The following is a 24,595-nucleotide window of genomic DNA, read 5'->3' as shown; positions in this document are numbered from 1 at the left end:
GAGCTTTTTGCATTTTGTGTTTTCTTTGACTGTTGTGTCAATGTTTTGTATGGTATCTTCTTCTCCCGAGTTTCTTTCTTCTATCTTTTGTATTCTGTTGGTGATCTGTGACTCCTGATCTTTTCTAGGTTTTCTATCTCCATTGTTTTCTCCCTTTGTGATTTCTTTATTGTTTCTATCTCCATTTTTAGACCTGGTATGGTTTTGTTCCATTACTTCACGTGTTTGGTTGTGTTTTCCTTCAATTCTTTCAGGGATTTTCGTCTTTTCTCTTTAAGGGCTCCTACCTGTTTACCTGTGTTCTTATGTATTTCTTAAATCGAGTTATTTATGTCCTTCTTATAGTCCTCTATCATCATCATGAGATATGATTTTAAATTAGAATCTTCTTTTCCAGTGTGTTGGGTGATCCAGGATTTGCCGTGGTGGGAGAACTGGGTTCTGATGATTCCAAGTAGTCTTGGTTTCTATTGATTAGGTTCTTGTGCTTGTCTCTTGCCATCTGGTTATCTGTGGTGTTAGTTTTGCTGTCTCTGACTGGAGCTTGCCTCCCCCCCCCCCCCCCCCGCGGGCCTGTGAGCTTGTGATACTAAAAGTATGTCAGCACTTCTGGGAAGACCAGATCTCTCTTGGGCAGGATTTGTGTATGGAGAGCTGTGGGACAACCTTAGCTCTGGGATATAGATAGAGACTGGAAGCATCCCCTAGTCAGCTGCTCTGCTGTTCCCATGCCTTGTATATTCCTGGTGGTTCCCTCTTTATACAGTTGTTGGAGTGAAAGTGGCTATCTCACCTGTGGGCTCAGGGGTGAGAACATTCCTGGGAGACTAGCTCTCTCAGGGCCGGATTTGGGTATGGAGGGCTCTTGGACACCCTTAGCTCTAGGGCACAGATGGATCTTCAGATCTTTAAATCTCAATAGAAATGGGAAACTCATTTTTATCTTGTGTGCCTAAAGGCCAGAACCAAGAATAGCATACATGCACATGTTGTTGGAGCAGGGAGATGAGGAAAGTCTGTAAAAACTATTCCAGCCCTAATTCAAGGTTTTCAAGGAGAAAATGAAATGTTTCTTGGTCATGTATTTGAAATTAAACTAGAAAATAAATGTTATTATGAACAACATACTCATCATAAACATCATAAACACAGTAATAAGTTACTAATTAGCTAGTCTTTATATTTTCAGGAAAATATAATAAATTACATTTTGTTTCAGAGTTATACTGGAAGGAAACTAAATTCCCAGAACAACTGAAAATGAGACAAAAGAATCTATATGCCATGTGAAAAGCCACTCTTGTCTTTTATTAATGAACATTTTCCATTTACATCTATTGGGAAGATCACATTTTAATACAATTAGCTGTACTCGAAGTTCGTTCAAATGAAATTGTAACTGCCCACCATTGTTCCTTCACACAGAGGAGCCTGAGATCCAGGTGAATACTGTCCTCTCAGACTGGGACATAAACTTTATACTTTTGTGTGATTCTAACCTATGAGTGGTTCCTGTATTCTAACTCCCAAAATAGTGTAAGCTATAGCAAAATGATTGCATAGTGACCACTGAATCTATCTAAGCTGGCTTACACATAAACTTTTTAGAGCCTTAGGGCCATACTTAGGTAATTGCTACCATTCCAATTTTTCTAGATGGTAAAGTAGATACATAAAAGTTTAATAACAAAATTGCCATCAAGAGTACTGTTAGGAACTAAATCCAACTGAGCTAGTCACTGTGTTATCCTTCTGCATGTTCTATATACTCTTAAGTATCATGCTTCAAGGATGCTCTAGATTTCTTAGCCAGAAAATGAGACAAGCTGTTGGAGCATGCAGACCCTATGCACAATACTAGAGAAAAATCTCTGTTTACCTCTGCTTAATGTATAAGGCCAAAGGCCTAAGGATGATAGCATAAATTCAATGCATTCTCTTTATTTGCATTTTTATGATATAAACAAATATTCTGGCTCCACAGCCCACTGCATGAGGCATCACTTTTGGAACCACACAACCTCTTTCTCTTTTACTTTTGTTCTCTCAATTTCTCCCATTCTTGTTAGTACTATATTCAGTTCTTGAGGTCTCTATATAGTTTTCTTTTATCAGTTATAGAGCTTAAGTCTTTTAATTCAGTGCAGACTTTTTCAGGGCCATAATGATTTGAGAGTCCCTTTGAATTAGAGCACCTTCCCTGTTCTGTCACTTTTCTGCTGTGTTATTGAGAACTCGATTGGCCTTGGGAGCATTAGAAGTAGGAAATCTGATAGGATAACTTTTTGGTCACTTCATATTAAGTACCCATGCCTATCATAAAGTCAGCCATGTAGAGTTTCCTCACTATTTCTTTTTTTTTCCATTTTTTTTATTCGATATATTTTTTTATTTACATTTCAAATGATTTCCCTTTTTCTGGCCCCCCACTCCCCGAAAGTCACATAAGCCCCCTTCCCTCCCCCTGTTCTCCCACCCATCCCTTCCCACTTCCCTGTTCTGGTTTGGCCTTATACTGCTACAGTGAGTCTTTCTAGTACCAGGGGCCACTCCTCCTTTCTTCTTGTACCTCATTTGATGTGTGGATTATGTTTTGGGTATTCCAGTTTCCAGGCTAATATCCATTTATTAGTGAGTGCATACCATGATTAATCTTTTGAGACTGGGTTACCTCACTTAGAATGACATTCTCCAGCTCCATCCATTTGCCTAAGAATTTCATGAATTCATTGTTTCTAATGGCTGAATAGTACTCCATTGTGTAGATATACCACATTTTTGCATCCATTCTTCTGTTGAGGGATACCTGGGTTCTTTCCAGCTTCTGGCTATTATAAATAGGGCTGCTATGAACATAGTGGAGCATATATCCTTATTACATGCTGGGGAATCCTCTGGGTATATGCCCAGGAGTGGTATAGCAAGATCTTTCGGAAGTGATGTGCCCAGTTTTCTGAGGAACCACCAGACTGATTTCCAGAGTGGTTGTACCAATTTGCAACCCCAAGAGCAGTGGATGAGTGTTCCTCTTTCTCCACATCCTTGCCAACACCTGCTGTCTCCTGAGTTTTTAATCTTAGCCATTCTGACTGGTGTAATGTGAAATCTCAGGGTTGTTTTGATTTGCATTTCCCTGATGACTAGTGAAATTGAGCATTTTTTAAGATGTTTCTCTGCCATCCGAAGTTCTTCAGGTGAGAATTCTTTGTTTAACTCTGTACCCCATTTTTAATAGGGTTATTTGGTTTTCTTGGGTCTAACTTCTTGAGTTCTTTGTATATATTTGATATTAGCCCTCTATCTGATGTAGGGTTGGTGAAGATCTTTTCCCAATTTGTTGGTTGCCGATTTGTCCTTTTGATGGTGTCCTTTGCATTACAGAAACTTTGTAATTTTATGAGGTCCCATTTGTCAATTCTTGATCTTAGAGCATACACTATTGGTGTTCTATTCAGGAACTTTCCCTCTGTAGTGATGTCCTCAAGGGTCTTCCCCAGTTTCTTTTCTATTAGCTTCAGAGTGTCTGGCTTTATGTGGTGGTTCTTGATACATTTGGAGTTGAACTTAGTATAAGGAGACAAGGATGGATCAATTCACATTCTTCTGCATGCTGACCTCCAGTTGAACCAGCACCATTTGTTGAAAAGGCTATCTTTTTTCCATTGGATGTTTTCAGCCCCTTTGTCGAGGATCAAGTGGCCATAGGTGTGTGGGTTCATTTCTGGATCTTCAATCCTGTTCCATTGATCTGCCTGCCTGTCACTGTACCAATACCATGCAGTTTTTTAACACTATTGCTCTGTAGTATTGCTTGAGGTCAGGGATACTGATTCCCCTAGAATTTCTTTTGTTGCTGAGAATAGTTTTAGCTATCCTGGCTTTTTTGTTATTCCAGATGAATTTGAGAATTACTCTTTCTAACTATGAAGAATTGAGTTGGGATTTTGATGGGTATTGCGTTGAATCTGTAGATTGCTTTTAGCAAAATGGCCATTTTAACTATATTAATCCTGCCAATCCATGAGCATGGGAGGTTTTTCCAATTTTTGAGGTCTTCTTCTATTTCCTTCTTCAGAGTCTTGAAGTTCTTGTCATACAGATCTTTCACATGTTTGGTAAGAGTTACCCCAAGGTACTTTATACTGTTTTTGGCTATTGTGAAGAGTGTCATTTTCCTAATTTCTTTCTCAGCCTGCTTATCCTTTGAGTATAGGAAGGCCACTGATTTGCTTGAGTTGATTTTATAACCTGCCACTTTGCTGAAGTTGTTTATCAACTGTAGGAGTTCTCTAGTGGAGTTTTTTGGGTCACTTAGGCAGACTATCATATCATCTGCAAATAATGATAGTTTGACTTCTTCCTTTCCAATTTGTATCCCTTTGACCCTTCTTTGAAGGTCTGATAGAATTCTGCACTGAAGCCATCTGGTACTGTGCTTTTTTTGGTTGGAAGGCTTTTTATGACCCCTTCCATTTCTTTAGGGGTTATGGGACTGTTTAGATGATCTATTTGATCCTGATTTAATTTTGGTATTTGGTATCTATCTAGGAAATTGTCCATTTCCTCTAGATTCTCCAGTTGTTTTGAGTATAGGCTTTTGTAGTAGGATCTGATGACTTTTTGGGTTTCCTTGTTTCTGTTGTTATATCCCCATTTTCATTTCTAATTTTGTTAATTTGGATACTGTCTCTGTGCCCTTTGGTCAGTCTGGCTAAGAGTTTATCTATCTTGTTGACTTTCTCAAAGAACCAGCTCCTGGATTCGTTGATTCTTTGTATGGTTCTTTTTGTTCCAGGGCTTTCAGGTGTGTAGTTATGCTGCTAGTGTATGCACTCTCCATTTTCTTTTTGGAGGCACTCAGGGCTATGAGTTTTCCTCTTAGCACTGCTTTCATTGTGTCCCAAAGATTTGGGTATGTTGTGCCTTCATTTTCATTAAATTCTAAAAAGTCTCTGATTTCTTTCTTTATTTCTTCTTTGGCCAAGGTGTCATTGAGTAGAGTATTGTTCAGCCTCCATGTGTATGTGGGCTTTCTGTTGTTTTTGTTGCTATTTAAAACCACTCTTACTCCATAATGACCTGATAGGAGGCATGGGATTAGTTTGATCTTTTTATATTTGTTGAGGTCCCTCTTGTGACCAATTATATGGTCGATTTTGGAGAAGGTACCATGAGGTGCTGAGAAAAAGGTATATTCTTTTGTTTTAGGTTGAAATGTTCTATAAATATCAGTCAAGTCCAATTGGTCCAAAGCTTCAATTAGTTTTATTGTGTCCCTGTTTAGTTTCTGTTTTCCTGATCGTTCCATTGAGGAGAGTGGAATGTTGAACTCCCCCACAATTATTGTGTTAGGTGCAATGTGTGCTTTGAGCTTTAGTAAAGTTTCTTTTACAAATGAGGGTGCCCTTGCATTTGGCGCATAGATGTTCAGAATTGAAAGTTCTTCTTGGTGGGTTTTTCCTTTGACCAGCAAGAAGAGTCCTTCTGTATCTCTTTTGATGACTTTAGGTTGAATGTCAGTTTTATCTGATATTAGAATGGCTACTCTGGCTTGTTTCCTAAGATCATTGGCTTGTAAAATTGTCTTCCAGTCTTTTACTCTAAGGTAGTTTTTGTCTTTGACATGGAGGTGTGTTTCCTGTATGCAGCAAAATGTAGGGTCCTGTTTCCTTATCCAGTCTGTTAGTCTATGTCTTTTTATTTGGGAGTTGAGCCCATTGATGTTAAGAGATATTAAGGAAGAGTGATTATTACTTCCTGTCATTTTCGATTATGAAGTTTTTAGCAGGTTGAAATGACTGAGCTATAGTAGGCTACTGTGGTTTATGCTGTGTTTGAGACAAGTTGCTATGAAATGTCTAGTTGGTCTTTGATAGCATGAACAGAACTGATCTAAGTAGAAGAGAAACTCAGTAAAGGTGTAACATCACTTTCTGCCCTTATGTTGTGTTCTGAATGCTTATGTATTTCTAAAATTTATGTATTTACATCTAATTTCCAATGGGGGTAATACCAAGATAGAAGGACTTTACAAGTTGAATAGTTCAGCCTTCAGTGGGAAAAGGGATTGTGTAATAGATTTTCACACATTCTCTAATTCCTTCTATTATGTGAGGATACAGAGGGTATCACCCATGATGAATGGACTCTCAGCAGATATCAAATAAGTCAACTGGAACTTTGATGTTAGACTTCCTAGCCTTCAGAATAATGAGCCACGCTGTTCATAAGTTAGTAGTCTAAGATATATTTCTATAGCAGCAAAGACATCATTTCTATTGACAAATGTGAGGATATTTATCCATTAATCTGAAAAAAAGTATTCAGTGACTAACTTTTAAGCAATAATCCCCTATCAATATACTGAAGTTGCAAGAATAAAACATGGATGGCATATTAATCCCAGCACTCAGGAGGAAGAGGAAGGTGGATTTCTAAGTTTGAGGCTACAGAGAAAGTTTCAGAAAAGCCAGGGATACATGGAGAAACTCTGTCTCAAAAGAACCCAAATAAAATAAATAATGAAAATTAAAAATTAAGACATGGATGGTATCCACCAGAAGGCAGAAAAGGAGCCAGATATCACAATAAAAGCAAATTGATATATAGTATGTAATGTTACATCAGCTAGTTCCAAACCTTTGTTACCTGACTCAATAAAAGTAACTCTTTTTTTAACAAAGTCCATTGTGGACAGACTTTGACGGCTGTACAGTTGTCATCCTTGGGCTCATCCTAGACTGATCAGTCTGGTGGTAGCACCACACCAGTGAGTATTTTTTCCATGTTCATCATGGAGTAGAGGGTGTAGTATCAGAGATTAATTGTTCCAACAACTTACTATTTCTTACTATAACTGGAACCATTTATTCTCTCCTCCCTGCTTTAGTTTTGAGGAAAGTGGGGATCCTGTGTTCTAGATGTGGAAAAGTGTTAGATTTTGGATTATTTTAATCAACCACAGGTAAAGTAAGCCATTGTGAGAGCCAAGCAGGTGGAGATATCAGGGGCCTTTTAACAACTTCCTGTAACTTTTGATGTTTGGGAATTCTAGTATCAACTCCAGTGTTATATAAAATGGTAGAAATTATACTTGAACCTAACATGTACTCTGCAAAGGAATAGCATGTGAGACAGAGTTACTTTTGGGGGGAAAGGGTATATGTAATAGTGTTAGATATCTCTTTTCAGAAAGAACATGCTGGTTATAGTTCAGAGCACACTTGTATTGCACTCTTGACCTAAGGAGACACTGGTTCATTTTTCTACTTTATTTCACTCAGATGCAGTGACTGAAGTGAAGACAGACATCTATGTGACCAGTTTTGGCCCTGTGTCAGACACTGACATGGTAAGTATAGTTCCCAAAAAAGGAAAAGAGAAAGATAATTCAATGGTTAAAAGGAAACAAATTGCCATTTTCCACAGCAGATCCCAAGTTTATTTTCTTTTATTCTTCTTCTTATTATTATTTTCTATATTCTTTGTTTACATTCCAAATGATTTTCCCTTTCCCAGTTCCCCCCTCCCCATAAGCCCCCTTCCCTCTGCCTGTTCTCCAATCAACCCCCTCCCAATTCTCTGTCCTGGCAATCCCCTACAATGCTGCATCAAGCCTTTCCAGGACCAGGTCCCTCTCCTTCCTTCTTCTTGGGAATCATTTTATATGTGAGTTGTGTCTTGGGTATTCAGAGCTTCTGTGCTAATATCCACTTATCAGTGACTGTATTCCATGTGTGTTCTTTTGTGAATGAGTTACCTCACTTTGTATATTTTCCAGTTCCAATCATTTGCCTAAGAATTTCATGATTTCATTGTTTCTAATTGCTGAGTAGTATTCAGTTGTGTAAATATACCACATTTTCTGTATCCATTCCTCCATTGTGGGACATCTGGGTTCTTTCCAGCTTCTGGCTATTATAAATAAGGCTGTTATGAACATAGTGGAGTCCAACTCAGTTCTTCATAGAGTTAGAAAGAGCAATTCTCAAATTCATCTGGAATAACAAAAAACCCAGGATAGCTAAAACTATTCTCAACAGTAAAAGAACTTCTGGGGGAATCAGTATCCCGGACCTCAAGCAATACTACAGAGCAATAGTGTTAAAAACTGCATGGTATTGGTACAGTGACAGACAGGTAGATCAATGGAATTGAAGACCCAGAAATGAATCCCCACACACCTATGGTCACTTGATCTTCGGCAAATGAGCTGAAAACGTCCAGTGGAAAAAAGATAGACTTTTCAATAAATGGTGCTGGTTCAACTGGAGGTCAGCAAGCAGAAAAATGTGAATTGATCCTTTTTGTTTGTTTGTTTGGGTTTTTTTTGTTTGTTTGTTTTTTGGATTTGTTTTTTTTTTTTTTTTTTTTTTTTTTTTTTTTTTGAGACAGGGTTTCTCTGTATAGCTTTGACTGTCCTGGAACTCACTCTGTAGACCAGGCTGGCCTTGATCTCAGAAATCCATCTGCCTCTGCCTCCCAGAATGCTAAGATTACAGGCATGTGCCACCACCACCCAGCAAATTGATTCATTCTTATCTCCTTGTATTAAGCTCAACTCCAAGTGGATCAAGGACCTCCACATAAAACCAGACACATTGAAACTAATAGAAAAGAAACTGGGGAAGACCCTTGAGGACATGAGCACAGGGGAAATGTTCCTGAACAGAACACCAATACCTTATGCTCTAAGATCAAGAATTGACAAACGGAACCTCATAAAATTACAAAGTTTCTGTAAGGCAAAGAACATTGTCAAAAGGACAAAATGGCCACCAACAAATTGGGAAAAGATCTTCACCAACCCTATATCCAACAGAGGGCTAATATCCAATATATACAAAGAACTGAAGAAGTTAGACTCCAGAGAACCAAACAACCCTATTAAAAAATGGGGTACAGAGCTAAACAAAGAATTCTCACCTGAAGAACTTCAAATGGCTGAGAAGCACCTTAAGAAATCTTCAGCATCATTAGTCATTAGGGAAATGTACATCAAAACAACCCTGAGATTTCACCTCACACCAGTCAGAATGGCTAAGATTAGAAACTCAGGAGACAGCAGGTGTTGGCGAGGATGTGGAGAAAGAGGAACACTCCTCCACTGCTGGTGGGGTTGCAAATTGGTACAACCACTCTGGAAATCAGTCTGGTGGTTCCTCAGAAAACTGGGCACCTCACTTCCGGAAGATCCTGCTATACCACTCCTGGGCATATACCCAAAAGATTCCCCACCATGTAATAAGGATACATGCTCTACTATGTTCATAGCAGCCCTATTTATATTTGCCAGATGCTGGAAAGAACCCAGGTATCCCTCAACAGAAGAGTGGATGCAAAAAATGTGGTACATCTACACAATGGAGTACTATTCAGCCATTAGAAACAATGAATTCATGAAATTCTTAGGCAAATGGATGGAGCTAGAGAACATCATACTAAGTGAGGTAACCCAGACTCAAAAGTTGAATCATGGTATACACTCACTAATAAGTGGATATTAACCTAGAAAACTGGAATACCCAAAACATAATCTACACATCAAATGAGGTACAAGAAGAAAGGAAGAGTGGTCCCTTGTTCTGGAAAGACTCAGTGAAGCAGTATTTAGCAAAACCAGAACGGGGAAGTGGGAAGGGGTGGATGGGAGGACAGGGGGAGGGAAGGGGGCTTACGGGACTTTTGGGGAGTCGGGGGCTAGAAAAGGGGAAATCATTTGAAATGTAAATAAAAAATATATCGATTAAAAAAAAAGAAATCTTCAGCATCATTAGTCATTAGGGAAATGTACATCAAAACAACCCTGAGATTTCACCTCACACCAGTCAGAATGGCTAAGATTAGAAACTCAGGAGACAGCAGGTGTTGGTGAGGATGTGGAGAAAGAGGAACACTCCTCCTCTGCTGGTGGGGTTGTAAGATGGTATAACCACTCTGGAAATCAGTCTGGTGGTTCCTCAGAAAACTGGGCATGACACTTCCATAAGACCCTGCTATACCACTCCTGGGCATATGCCCAGAGGATTCCCCGGCATGCAATAAGGTCACAGGCTCCACTATGTTCCTAGTTTATTTTCTAAGGAGACATATTGTCACATGAATTTCTTACTAGCATTTTTTTGGACAATTTTACTTTTTCCATTTGGCCTTTACCTGTATCCATAAATTACACTTAGCCACAAATAAATACATGTCTCTTCTTCCATATCTTTAAAAATTGGCTTAGTTCTCTATTGGCAATTACTAGTCTTTTCACATTTTTCTGTCATCATACATATTTGTCCAAACAGGTGATTTGAAGAATGTAATGTTAGTTACTATTGTTGGTCAAGTAACCAGTAAAGAAATCTGTTCCATTCACTGAAGACATGAATGAACCAAGTATTCCAGAGCTTGGATCTCAATCACTTTAAGTTTTTGTCCTTTTATAGTTGTGGGCAGAGGGAGAGCTACAATCGGGCCCAAAGGACAGGGCAGTGGATAAATATCCACTGTATGTCTACTTTTAATGTGGCATGCCCAGGCCTTTTTGTGGGTACTGAGGATCTGAATTCACATCCCCCTGTACAAGTACTTTAGTAAACTATCTCTCAGCCCTAAGAAAATTTATCTTTAAAATAAATGTTTAATGCATTTTATCTTAAAATGCATACACACACCACATTTACTAATTGCCACTCATTTATTACTATCCACAAATGCAATCACATAAATGTACACACATACCCCAATCACACATAGACTCCACATAGCTGATGTACTATGTTAAACAGTCCATGGGAACATACAGCTATCTGAACCCAGGGATGCCAATGACACATACACATAGTCTTTTCACCTGGCTTGTTGTTTCTTTCTCTTTTCCAAGTCTTGTTATTTCATTTTATATCCTTTAACAGGATTAAGTTAAAGCAGTAGAATGTATGGATCTTCCCCTGGTCAGGAGGAAATGCTTAGGCCAATTGAAGTCAATGTTCTTCTAGCTGCACTTTCACCCCTTCTTAAGGCTGTATAGTCCATCTGAGTGAGAAGAACATTACTGTTGCTTTTTATAGGTCTCCTCTCTGTGCTCTCATGCAATAGTTGATCCCAATTTGACTTTAGTGATAAGTTGCAGCAAGAAGTTATCACCAACAACATAGTACATGAAAAAGTAAAGGAAATTTAATTCAAAGTATAAGAAATGAGTTGGAAACTGGATGTAATTGAGATTTTATAGACGTCATGATTGAATAGGTCATGATAACTCTGCAGTAAATGAGGTGAAATAATACATGACTCCTCAGTAGTAATATCAAGATTCTGTCCCAATTTGAGTGAATTAAGGCCATGTGCCTTTCTGTTACTATCTACTATTAGGAGTGATTAGGCCACTTTCATGATCAGATTTATGGGAAGGTGGCACCAAATGATTTGGTAAAAAGGCACTTTCAGATTGGGACTATGTATTCCTTTACAGAGAAAAACAGATTTTGACAGATAGAAAAATTCCTCATGGTATCCCAAGATCTTTTTTTAAAGTTAGTTGTTGTTGTTGCTGTTGTATAATCTGTTTTCTTCCTTAATTTTAGTTTTATACATTTTATTAAAATATAGTTACATCACTGTTCCATTCTCTTTTTTCCCTTTCTGACTCTCCCAATCCCTTCCATGCACCCTTCCCCATTCTCATATTGGTAGCCTCTTCCCCTATTCTTTGAATTTCAGTGTCCATTATGGAAGCCAAGGAACTGTTAAATAGGAAAGTTTAGATGTTAGTTCTAGGTATTGCTTACCCTTTCCAGAAGGATGCTTTGATTGCTGCTGAAACTAAGTAAGGTAACAAATACCAGCTGGAAATCTTCAACAGAGCAATACAATGTGCATCCAAGTAATGATGAAAGCAAATAATATAATAATCATGGAACTGACCACCTACCTTAATTTGAAAAAGACCCAGAAAGTTGAGGAAAGGGGATACATATTATACATTATAGTCATAATTCTTGACTATAAATTGACATAATAAATTCCAGTAATATATATTCTTCTTTGACAAATGCTTATGGAAATTGTGCAAAGATATGAAAACTTCTTAATATCACAAAGAAAAAAGTGGTCATTAAGAAGAAAACAAAAGTTCAGGGAAGGGTTACTTTACTGATTATGATATACTTGAAATCTGTTACTACCTAACATTGCAAAGAGGATATGTCCACTTAGGCCCTTCCTTACTAGTGTCAAGGATCACAGTGGATTGACCTACTTTGAATGACTCTCATTTCATTGCCATAAGTATATTGTCAAAATCTGATTGCTTTTGGTCAAAGGTTGTGGGATACCTAAGGAACAAGCAGTTACTGTCTAATTTTTTTCTGGCAGCTTTGATTCTGGACAAGAACAAATCTATAAAAATAAATTTATATAGCCTAACTTTTAAAACTGATTAATTAATGGGAATATCCTTAAATATGTCATGTTATTAAAAATAACAATTAGATGCAGATAAAAGTTCTTTGTACAAAACACTGAAAGCAATTCCTTTTGATGCATTTAGTTTTAAGTTAACCACTACCAATTCTTATGATATTCACTTTCCATCCTTTCATCAGTTCTCTTGTTTGTGTGCACTTAGGCTGCTTCTTATTTTAAAATAGTAAACATAAAGATGCAATAAAATTAGACAACTGTCCAGTGAGCATGTTTGAGTTTCTTTTTTCATATTTATTTATTCATTCATTCAGTTTTTATATCCCAGATTTTAATTCCCACCAACCCTGCAATCCACCTTCTGACTGTTCCATATCCCATACCTCCTCCCTACCTTCCCTGTCTCCATGAGGATGTCTCCATCCCCCATCCTCTACCCAACTAGACCTCTAATCTCCCTGGGGTCTTCAGTCATTTGTGGGTTAGGTACATCTTCTCTGAATGACTTAGGACACAGCAGTCCTCTGCTGTATATGTATTGGGTGCACCATATCAGCCGGTGTGTGCTGTCTTGTTCGTGGTCCAGTGTTTGAGAGATCTCAGGGTACAGGTTAATTGAGACTGCTGGTCCTCCTACAGGATTTCCATCCTCCTTAGCTTCATTCAGCCTTCCCTAATTCAACCACAGGGATCAGCAGCTTCTGTCCATTGGTTAGGTGCAAATATCTGCATCTGACTCTTTCAGCTGCTTGTTGGTCTTTCAGTGCTGTCATGCTAGGTCCCTTTTTGTGAGTGCTCCATAGTCTCAGTAATAGTGTCAGACCTTGGAGCCTCCCCTTGAGCTGGATCCCACTAGGCCTATCCCTGGACCTCCCTTTCCTCAGGCTCCTCTTCATTTCCATCCCTGCAGTTCTTTCAGACAAGAACAAATATTGGTCAGAGTTTTGACTGTGGGATGGCAACACTCTCCCTCACTTGATGCCCTGTGTTTCTTTAGGATAAGTACTTACATATAAACTTTGCAATTCATATGATCTTTGTATGTTTAACAGCTTTTAGATCAAATACTTTTGTTATGTGCCAATTTATAATCCCATTATCTCTGTACAATGGTTCCATGTCTATACATTTTCTTGTTTCAAATTGTCACACTTTATATTTGATAATTTTATGGACATGAAATGAAACCTAATTGATTATATTCACATTTTCCTGATTCACATAGGGGTTAAGAATGTTTCCAAACTATGATACCATCCCTGTAGCCAAATATAACAAATATCTTATTTCCTTGTGCTGTCACTTTCAAAAAGTATTTATTACATTTACTCATGTGTGTGGAAGTCAGAGGACAACATAGAGTCAGTTCTTTCCCTTGTAGCTCCAAGAAATCAAAGTTAAGTCATCAAGCTTTGTGACTGTTCTTCTCTGAACCATAGTGCCAGCTCCCAATTTGCCACTTTTCACTTTAAAATTAATTTACTTTTTATTGAAAACAGATTCTCCTCTTATATACCACATCATGACCAGTTTCCTCTTCCTTTTTCCACTTTAAAATTGATATTTTTATTATTGCTTTCACATGCATGGATATGCACATCTCTGTCTCTCTGTCTCTCTCTGTCTCTCTCTTTGTGGGTGTGTGAGAGAGAGACAGAGAGACAGAGACAGAGAGACAGAGAGAGTGAGAGTTTTCACATGTTCACATGCACATTCAGTTAAGTGATGATTTCTAAGTCATTAGACTGATGAAAATTTGGTATTGATTTTTAGTTTTAAAAGGTAAGACTCATAATTATGAGATTTCCTAGAAAGGCCAGATGACAAATAATTCTGAGAACATGACACACATCCACATGATTTTCCATTATTTTTTTCAAGTTGCATTTTATTTTTAAAACTTTTTAAGGGATGCATATTTATGAACGTAATTGAAAATGTACAGCTTCCCTTTGACCTATATTAAGATGATATTTTTCTCCTCTAATCTTTGTGTTTATTTGCATTAATCCATAATCCAGTGTTAGACTATTTTACATTCATTAGAAAAATTAATCTTGCCTTGATATATTGTTATACTGTGATTTATATATTGCCTATGATCACAGTTGTTCATGAATTTAAATGTTGCTCATTTTTGCTACTAATCTTGTCCAGCCCATGACTACTTTCAGCATGTGTAATTGAAAGAAGCTCTTAACTAACTTGCTTGCCTCTGTTTTTTTAATTAACATTTAATGTACATATGAGTTATAGTGTAATAATTTACCACATATGTATGATGTGAAATGACCAAATCAAATCCACTTTTAATTCCTTACCACCTACTTTCTTTATGATTTGTTGGTCTTTCCACAACAATTCCACATTGGTTTCTTTTTCTTCATTAAATTCGTGAGAAGTTTTAAAACTAGTAGTGTTTTCAAAGCCACCTTTGCCTGTCTGTCTGTCTTACTCGTACTATTTCTTTGTGTTTTCTATTTAATGTTAATCTTGTATGTGTTGTCTCTTTCTTTACTTGGGGTGTGCTCTGTGGTCCTTCCAGAATCTTAAGATACTTTCACATATTGATTTTTCTTTTTCTCATGACTGTCTTTAAATCTTCTGTATCAATACCATTCCAAGTGCCACTTTAGAAAGTCAAAACAAGACTTCAGATGTAAATATTTATCATTTTCAATCAGAGGTAATAGTCTTTTTAATATCTCATTTTTTCCAGCAGGTTAGTATGTGTTAAACTGACAAGTCTATGGGTATTCATTAGTCAATGCTTAGTCATTGGGTTTTAATTTTTAAGTATAAATTACAAATTTAATTGGGTTTTTATTTATTGAAAAATTGTTTGTTGATTTTCCATGCAATTTAATTTTTGACTTATGAATTTTGGTTATATATTGTTAAGACATGTAGAACAGAGAATTTTAACACTTTTAAGTATTGTGAAAAATAAGAAATGAAGGGATTGAGAGGCGCATCCATCTTGGTTCTGTACTCCACGGATCGGACTGAGGTACACAAACATAATCCGAGGCCAACACCGCGGTGGTCTGAGCCCGACGGGCGCTGGCCTGCACCCAGGCCCTGGGCGGATCGGAACAGCCTGGGCAGCAGCACACTGTCTACAAGCAGTGCAGGAGGTAAGCTGTGCACCAGAGGCCAACTGGGAAGGGGCAGCTTGCACTGGTGAGCCCAGCACTGAGAAGATAAACTAACCCCAGTGAGAACTAGATGGCAAAAGGCAAACGCAGGAACGTCACTAACAGAAATCAAGGCAATATGGCAACATCTGAACCCAATTCTCCTCTACCAACATGTCCTGGATACCCCAGCACACCAGTAAAACAAGATTTGGATTTAAAATCACTGGTCATGATGCTGGTACAGGAACACATGAAGGTCATACATAAAGAAATTCAGGAGAAAATGGATCAAAAGTTAGAAGCCCTTGCAAGGGAAACACAAAAATAATTGAAAGAAATCCAGGAGAATACAAAAGCCAACAAGGAGGAAATGCAAAAAACACTTAAAGAAATACAGGAGAACTTTGCTCAACAGGCTGAGGTCATGAAAGACGAAACACAAAAATCTCTTAAAGAAATACAGGAGAACTTTGGTCAACAGGCTGAGCTCATGAAAGAGGAAACACAAAAATCTCTTAAAGAATTACAGGAAAACACAAACATGCAAGTGAAGGAGCTAAGCAAAACCATCCATGATCTAAAATCAGAAGTAGAAACAACTAAGAAAACTCAAAGGGAGACAACTTTGGAGATAGAAAGCCTTGGGAAGAAATCAGGGGACAGAGATGCAAATATCAACAACAGAATACAAGAGATAGAAGAAAGAATCTCAGATGCTGAAGATTCCATAGAAACCATGGACTCAACAGTTAAAGAAAATGCAAAATGCAAAAAGCTTGTAACCCAAAATATCCAGGAAATCCAGGACACAATGAGAAGACCAAACCTAAGGATTATAGGCATAGATGAGAGTGAAGATTTACAACTTAAAGGGCCAGCAAACATCTTCAATAAAATTATGGAAGAAAACTTCCCTAACATAAAGAGAGAGATGCCCATGAATATACAAGAAGCCTACAGAACTCCAAACAGACTGGACCAGAGCAGAAATACTTCCCGTCACATAATAATCAAAACACCAAATGTTCTAAACAAAGAAAGAATACTAAAGGCAGTAAGAGAAAAAGGCCAAGTAACATATAAAGGAAGACCTATCAGAATCACAGCAGATTTTCACCTGAGACTATGAAGGCTAGAAGGTCCTGGGCAGATCTCATGCAGACTCTAAGAGAACACAAATGCCAACCAAAACTACTATATCCAGCAAAACTCTCAATCACCATAGATGGAGAAACTAAGATATTTCATGACAAAACCAAGTTTACCCAATATCTATCCACAAACCCGGCCCTAAAAAGGATAATAGGAGGACAACACCAATACAAGGAGGGAAACTTCACCCTGGAAAAAGCAAGATAGTAACCTTTCATCAAACCCAAAAGAAGTTAAGCATTTAAATTTAAAAAATAACGTCAAAAATGATAGGAAGTAACAATCACTATTCCTTAATATCTCTTAACATCAATGGACTTAATGCCCCAATAAAAAGACACAGACTAACTGAATGGATACGTAAACAGGACCCTACATTTTGCTGCTTACAGGAAACACACCTCAGGGTCAAAGACAAACACTACCTTAGAGTAAAAGGCTGGAAGACAATTTTACAAGCAAATGGTCTCAGGAAACAAGCTGGAGTAGCCATTTTAATAACAGATAAAATTGACTTTCAACCCAAAGTCATCAAAAGAGACCCTGAGGGACACTTCTTGCTGGTCAAAGGAAAAAAACAAAAAGAAGAACTGTCAATCCTGAACATCTATGCACCAAATGCAAGGGCACCCTCTTTCGTAAAAGAAACTTTATTAAAACTAAAAGCACACATTGCACCTAACACAATAATTGTGGGTGACTTCAACACTGCACTTTCCTCAATGGACCGATCAGGAAAACAGAAACTAAACAGGGACACAATGAAACTAATTGAAGCTTTGGACCAATTAGATTTAACAGATATATATAGAACATTCTATCCTAAAACAAAAGAATATACCTTTTTCTCAGCACCTCATGGTACCTTCTCCAAAATCGACCATATAATTGGTCACAAGACAGACCTCAACAAATATAAGAAGATGGAACTAATCCCATGCCTCCTATCTGATCACTATGGAGTAAAAGTGGTCTTCAATAGCAACAGAAACAACAGAAAGCCCACATACACGTGGAAACTGAACAATACTCTACTCAATGATACCTTGGTCAAGGAAGAAATAAAGAAAGAAATTAAAGACTTTTTAGAACACAATGAAAATGAAAACACAACATACCCAAACCTATGGGACACAATGAAAGCAGTGCTAAGAGGAAAACTCATAGCCCTGAGTGCCTCCAAAAAGAAAATGGAGAGAGCATACATTACCAGCTTAATGACACACCTGAAAGCCTTAGAACAAAAAGAAGCTATTTCGCCCAGGAGGAGTAGAAGGCAGGAAATCATCAAACTCAGGGCCGAAATCAATCAAGTAGAAACAAAGAGAACCGTACAAAAAATCAACAATACCAGGAGCTGGTTCTTTGAGAAAATCAACAAGATAGATAAACCCTTAGCCAGAATGACCAAAGGGCACAGAGAAAGTATCCAAATTAACAAACTTAGAAATGAAAAGGGAGATATAACAACGGAAACTGAGGAAATCCAAAAAATCATCAGATCCTACTACAAAAGCCTATACTCAACACAACTGGAGAATCTGGAGGAAATGGACAATTTCCTTGACAGATACCAAATACCAAAATTAAATCAGGACCAACTAGACCATCTAAACAGTCCCATAATGCCTAAAGAAATAGAAGGAGTCATAGAAAGTCTTCCAACCAAAAAAAGCACAGGACCAGATGGTTTCAGTGCATAATTCTACCAGACCTTCAAAGAAGAGTTAACACCAATACTCTTCAAACTATTCCACAAAATAGAAACAGAAGGAACACTACCCAATTCCTTCTACGAAGCCACAATTACGCTGATACCAAAGCCACACAAAGATCCAACAAAGAAAGAGAACTTCAGACCAATTTCCCTTATGAACATAGATGCAAAAATACTCAATAAAATTCTTGCCAACCGAATCCAAGAACACATCAAAACGATCATCCACCATGATCAAGTAGGCTTTATCCCGGGAATGCAGGGTTGGTTCAATATACGGAAATCCATCAATACAATCCACTACATAAACAAACTCAAAGAACAAAACCACATGGTCATTTCATTGGATGCTGAAAAAGCATTTGACAAAATTTAGCATCCCTTCATGCTTAAAGTCTTGGAGAGAACAGGAATTCAAGGCCCATACCTAAACATAGTAAAAGCAATATACAGCAAACCGGTAGCCAGCATCAAACTAAATGGAGAGAAACTGGAAGCAATCCCACTGAAATCAGGGACCAGACAAGGCTGCCCCCTTTCTCCTTATCTTTTCAATATTGTACTTGAGGTACTAGCTCGGGCAATTCGACAACATAAGGAGGTCAAAGGGATACAAATTGGAAAGGAAGAAGTCAAACTATCATTATTTGCAGACGACATGATCGTCTACCTAAGTGACCCAAAGAACTCCACTAGAGAGCTCCTACAGCTGATAAACAACTTCAGCAAAGTGGCAGGTTATAAAATCAACTCAAGCAAATCAGTGGCCTTCCTATACTCAAAAGATAAGCAGGCTGAGAAAGAAATTAGGGAAATGACCCCCTTCACAATAGCCACAAACAGTATAAAGTATCTTGGGGTGACTCTTACCAAACATGTGAAAGATCTGTATGACAAGAACTTCAAGACTCTGAAGAAGGAAATGGAAGAAGACCTCAAAAAATGGGAAAACCTCCCATGCTCCTGGATCGGTAGAATCAATATACTTAAAATGGCCATTTTGCCTAAAGCACTATACAGATTCAATGCAATACCCATCAAAATCCCAACTCAATTCTTCACAGAGTTAGAAAGAGCAATTATCAAATTCATCTGGAACAACAAAAAACCCAGGATAGCTAAAACTATTCTCAGCAACAAAAGAAAATCTGGGGGAATCAGTATCCCTGACCTCAAGCAATACTACAGAGCAATAGTGTCAAAAACTGCATGGTATTGGTACAGTGACAGGCAGGAGGATCAATGGAACAGGATTGAAGATCCAGAAATGAACCCACACACCTATGGCCACTTGATCCTCGACAAAGAGGCTGAAAACATCCAATGGAAAAAAGATAGCCTTTTCAACAAATGGTGCTGGTTCAACTGGAGGTCAGCATGCAGAAGAATGCGAATTGATCCATCCTTGTCTCCTTGTACTAAGCTCAAATCCAAATGGATCAAGGACCTCCACATAAAGCCAGACACTCTGAAGCTAATAGAAAAGAAATTGGGGAAGACCCTTGAGGACATCGGTACAGGGAGAAAGTTTCTGAACAGAACACCAATAGCGTATGCTCTAAGAGCAAGAATTGACAAATGGGACCTCATAAAATTACAAAGTTTCTGTAAGGCAAAGGACACCATCAAGAGGACAAATCGGCAACCAACAAATTGGGAAAAGATCTTCACCAATCCTACATCAGATAGAGGGCTAATATCCAATATATATAAAGAACTCAAGAAGTTAGACTCCAGAAAACCAAGCAACCCTATTAAAAAAATGGGGTACAGAGTTAAACAAAGAATTCTCACCTGAAGAACTTCGGATGGCGGAGAAACATCTTAAAAAATGCTCAACTTCATTAGTCATTAGGGAAATGCAAATCAAAACAACCCTAAGATTTCATCTTACACCAGTCAGAATGGCTAAGATTAAAAATTCAGGAGACAGCAGGTGTTGGAGAGGGTGTGGAGAAAGAGGAACACTCCTCCAGTGCTGGTGGGGTTGCAAATTGGTACAACCACTCTGGAAATCAGTCTGGCGGTTCCTCCGAAAACTGGGTACCTTACTTCCAGAAGATCCTGCTATACCACTCCTGGGCATATACCCAGAAGACTCCCCACCATGTAATAAGGATACATGTTCTACTATGTTCATAGCAGCCCTATTTGTAATTGCCAGATGCTGGAAAGAACCCAGGTATCCCTCAACAGAAGAGTGGATGCAAAAAATGTGGTATATCTACACAATGGAGTACTATTCAGCCATTAGAAACAATGAATTTATGAAATTTTTAGGCAAATGGATGGAGCTAGAGAATATCATACTAAGTGAGATAACCCAGACTCAAAAGGTGAATCATGGTATGCACTCACTAATAAGTGGATATTAACCTAGAAAACTGGAATACCCAAAACATAATCCACACATCAAATGAGGTACAAGAAGAAAGGAGGAGTGGCCCCTGGTTCTGGAAAGACTCAGTAAAACAGTATTCAGCAAAACCAGAACGGGGAAGTGGGAAGGGGTGGGTGGGAGGACAGGGGAAGAGAAAGGGGTTTGCGGGACTTTCGGGGAGTGGGGGGGGCTAGAAAAGGGGAAATCAGTTGAAATGTAAATAAATTATATCGAATAAAAAAAAAGAAACAAAAAAAAAAATAAAAAAAAAGAAATGAAGGGATTTTTCAATCTTTGTTTCAAGAATTTCATACATGAATACTATATTTACATAATTTCCCCCTCTATTTCTCCTCAGCTTCTCTCATGTTCCCTCATTCCCCCTTAAATTATTTACTTTTTTCCTTAATTGTACACACACATAGACACATATAAACACAATGTACACATGCACACACATATAACTCACTGAATCTATATAGAGTTACTCATGTGTGCATGAGTGTGTGTGTGTATGCGTGTTAAGTGTTGACAACTTGGGATCCAATAGCCTATCAGGTGGCTTATCCCTGAACAAAAAGAATGAAATAGACTCAAGAAAATGGAAATATCTATACTCATGGATTAGCAGAATTCATATTATGAAAATTACAATCATACCTAAATCATTCTATGGATTCTATATTTTCCTGATCAATCACCAGACATTTCTCACAGAATTAGATTTAAAAAAATCCTAAAATTCATATTGAACCACAAAAGACCCTAGAAAGCCAATGCCATGCCAAGCAGGATGAACAATGCTGGAAAGATTAGCATTCCAGATTTTCAGCTCTATTATTTCTAATGGGATTTACCAAGGGATATCTCTGTTGTACTCACTTTCAAAGAACTTATGTTTTCCACTTCAGATGCTCCTTTTAAAAATTCTAGAATGATATTTTATTGAAAGGTGAAAGTGTTTATCACATAGGCCATCTTCGGTATATTGTGTATCTTTTATCATTCTCCAATACAGTGGTATCATCTATTTTATGTCTTCTGAGCTTTACCCTAATCTCTATGTTTTATTCACTTTCCCTATTTTCATAGAATTGAAGCACTTGTTTCCCCTATTTTTTGTAATTTATATCCTTTCAATTATATTCATGGGTGAATACCTTAGATATTAGCATATATACTTGACAATCAAATGATTTATTTTATGTCTCCATTCTTCTTCCAAATCTTATAAGACTGTATTACCTCACATGTTTTGCTACCTCCTTCTAGGTAACTTGTTCTAGTTAGTTTTCCTCCTTTGTTTTTTAACCATTATTAGCCATTTTTAAGCTTATATATTAGCCAATATTGGTGCTTGCCACTCCATGTTACATATTCATAAGAGTTTCAGTTACCACTACAGGGAGATATTCTTTTAGAAGTCATTTTATGAATGTTTATTTAATCATTTACTTATAATTGTACATAGAGAGCATACTTAATGTCAGGTAAAGTTAGGCAGATGCTAAAGAAATTACATTGAGCAGAAAATAAGTCCCTATCAGAATGGAATTTCTAGTTTGGAGTGAAAGAAAGAGTAAACAAAGACATATCTTGCTGGTGCTGTGAAGAAGAAAAATAACAAATGGTCAGCAGAGGAGGCTTACTATTTGTTCATGGTAAAATGATCATAGACTGTCTCTTTACTGTACAGTCCAACAAAACTAAATTCTCCAAATGCTGTGGGGAAGCCAGCCATAAGTAAAGCTAGAGTTAAAATGTCTCTTGAGTACTAAACTCTGTCTTACTGCACTTGTATAGAATTAGCTTTATGCTGATCTAGCTCTATCAGATATGAAATACAGGCATAGCAGTTTTCCACCACCTGGCATTTCCAAGATATATTTTCATTCACTCATGATATTGGCTAGTTCTTTGTAGGTAATATGTTTTTTCAGTTTTGTTTATGTGGTCTCCTTTTTGCTAGTTTTTGAGTCTGCTCTGTGCTAGATTGGCTTAGTTCTACTTTAATTTATTGACCTTGCAGCTCATTATGGTCTGTGAATCTCAGGATGCATCTATTTCAACAGTTCTGGAAAAGTTCATCCATTATTATGTTGGAAATTATTCCTCCCTCTCTTTATTCATGTTTCAAATCTTCAAAGCAACCCTGAACCTTTTCCTTTTCCCATGTTGAAAATGTTGGGAAATATTCAGCCTCTTATTTACTACTGTTTATCTGCTAAAATGTAAACTGAAAATGTTTTCCTCATTTATTCACTAGTCCATTAAATTGTCTTCAGTAATATCAAGTCTACTACCAATTAAAGTTTTATTCCTGTCACTTTCTGTTATAGTATGTCTTTTCAAACCTTTTTTTATTATTTCTTTCCTCTCCCCTAACCTTTGTGATTTTAACAGCATATCTTTCTTAATTTCTGTTTGGTAATTATATTGTATGAAATCTTTGAAGTGAATATAATTTTGCTGTGCTGTAGCAGATACTGACCATTGTCTTAGATGTTTTATTGAATATTACAGTGTTCTTTTCATTGAGCATTCATTTTTAGTGTATAGAGTTTTTGTGTGACACCTCATCCTCACTTAGAATTTAAGACAAATTTTTAGGTTAGTTTCTCAATTTTAAAGTTTTAGATTAATCAGACAATTTCTATTCATTTTAACATCTATTCAAGATTAGATGAGGCTGAGTTTTAATGGAAGTAGCTTTTCTTTCCCTCTTGAATTTTGTGCTATGGGCTGATTCTACCTTACTAATTTTATCTAGTTCACACACCCCCTCCCCCCGCTAAGGTCGGCGCATTTCAAGATTGTGGCTTTGTATGAGAGTCTAGTTCTAGTTTATAGACATGCAGAGTCTCAGTTTCTACCTGTTGTCTTAATTATTTATAAAGCCATGGGACTCTCTCAAAGGTGTTCCAGTTCAGGCAACAATTGCAGGGTATTCCCATTCTTTAGCAGGGATGTGAATGGGATGCTGGGGGCATGAAAGGACAAGTCTGTTTAATTTATATGAAGGCAACAATGCATGTCAGGGAAGAGTTTATTCAAAGTATGATTAGAAGCAGTTAGTGGATTAGATTTTCACATACTTCTAGCTACTATTTCATTGTTTAACTTATCTAGCTAAATAATATTTCTGTGCTTTTTTGGCCCTTTATAGTTTAATTTTAATTTTATTTAAAATTTTTAATAATCAAAAATTGAGTTAAAAAAGTATTTAGAAAAAACTATATGTAGCACTCTGCCAGTTACCGATCAAATATAACTTATATAATGATTTTTTAAAGCACAATTTTAAAGTTTAAAATTAATAAATTGAATACAAAGCACATAAAGTCTATGATATATCTTTTAAAAATCAAAATGAATTTTTTTATCCAAACAGACTTTGAATGTTTAACTTTATTGAAACTCTTATGTTTTATGGATATTTTTAAAGTATTCTTATTAGCATACTCATTGCATGTGAATAACTTTTTCTTTTTTTAAACTTTATTGACTTTTTTCTTTCAAAAAGTTTTATTTTTTAGAATCATTTTTCACAAAATAAAATAAAACAAAACCCATCACATCAAAGTTGGACAGAAAACAGCCCCAAGAGCTGACGTAAGAATCAGAGACCCATTTGTTTACACACCCAGGAATCCCATAAAAATACTAAATTAGAAGCCTTAATATATATGCAGAGGACCGGGTACAGACCTGTGCAGGTCCTGTGCATGGTGCCTCATGAGCCTCATTGTCCTGGTATCCTCCATCTTCTCTGTTACTTACACTCTTTCTACCTCC

General features: G+C 37.3%; 1 protein-coding gene across 1 annotated transcript in view; it reads left to right on the top strand.

Annotated features, from left to right (window-relative positions):
• Nucleotides 1–24,595, top strand: part of Gabra3 (gamma-aminobutyric acid type A receptor subunit alpha3) — a 158,555-nt gene that overhangs the window by 54,593 nt on the left and 79,367 nt on the right. The window contains exon 3 of the mRNA XM_052170752.1: nucleotides 7,284–7,351. Coding sequence (XP_052026712.1) covers nucleotides 7,284–7,351 — 68 coding nt within the window. The remainder of the gene's footprint in view (nucleotides 1–7,283; nucleotides 7,352–24,595) is intronic.

The sequence above is a fragment of the Apodemus sylvaticus genome, chromosome X, assembly GCF_947179515.1.
Source record: "Apodemus sylvaticus chromosome X, mApoSyl1.1, whole genome shotgun sequence".
Lineage (NCBI taxonomy): Eukaryota > Metazoa > Chordata > Mammalia > Rodentia > Muridae > Apodemus > Apodemus sylvaticus.
The sequence above is the reverse complement of the archived record's forward strand: the minus strand, read 5'-3'. Positions and strand labels throughout refer to the sequence as shown.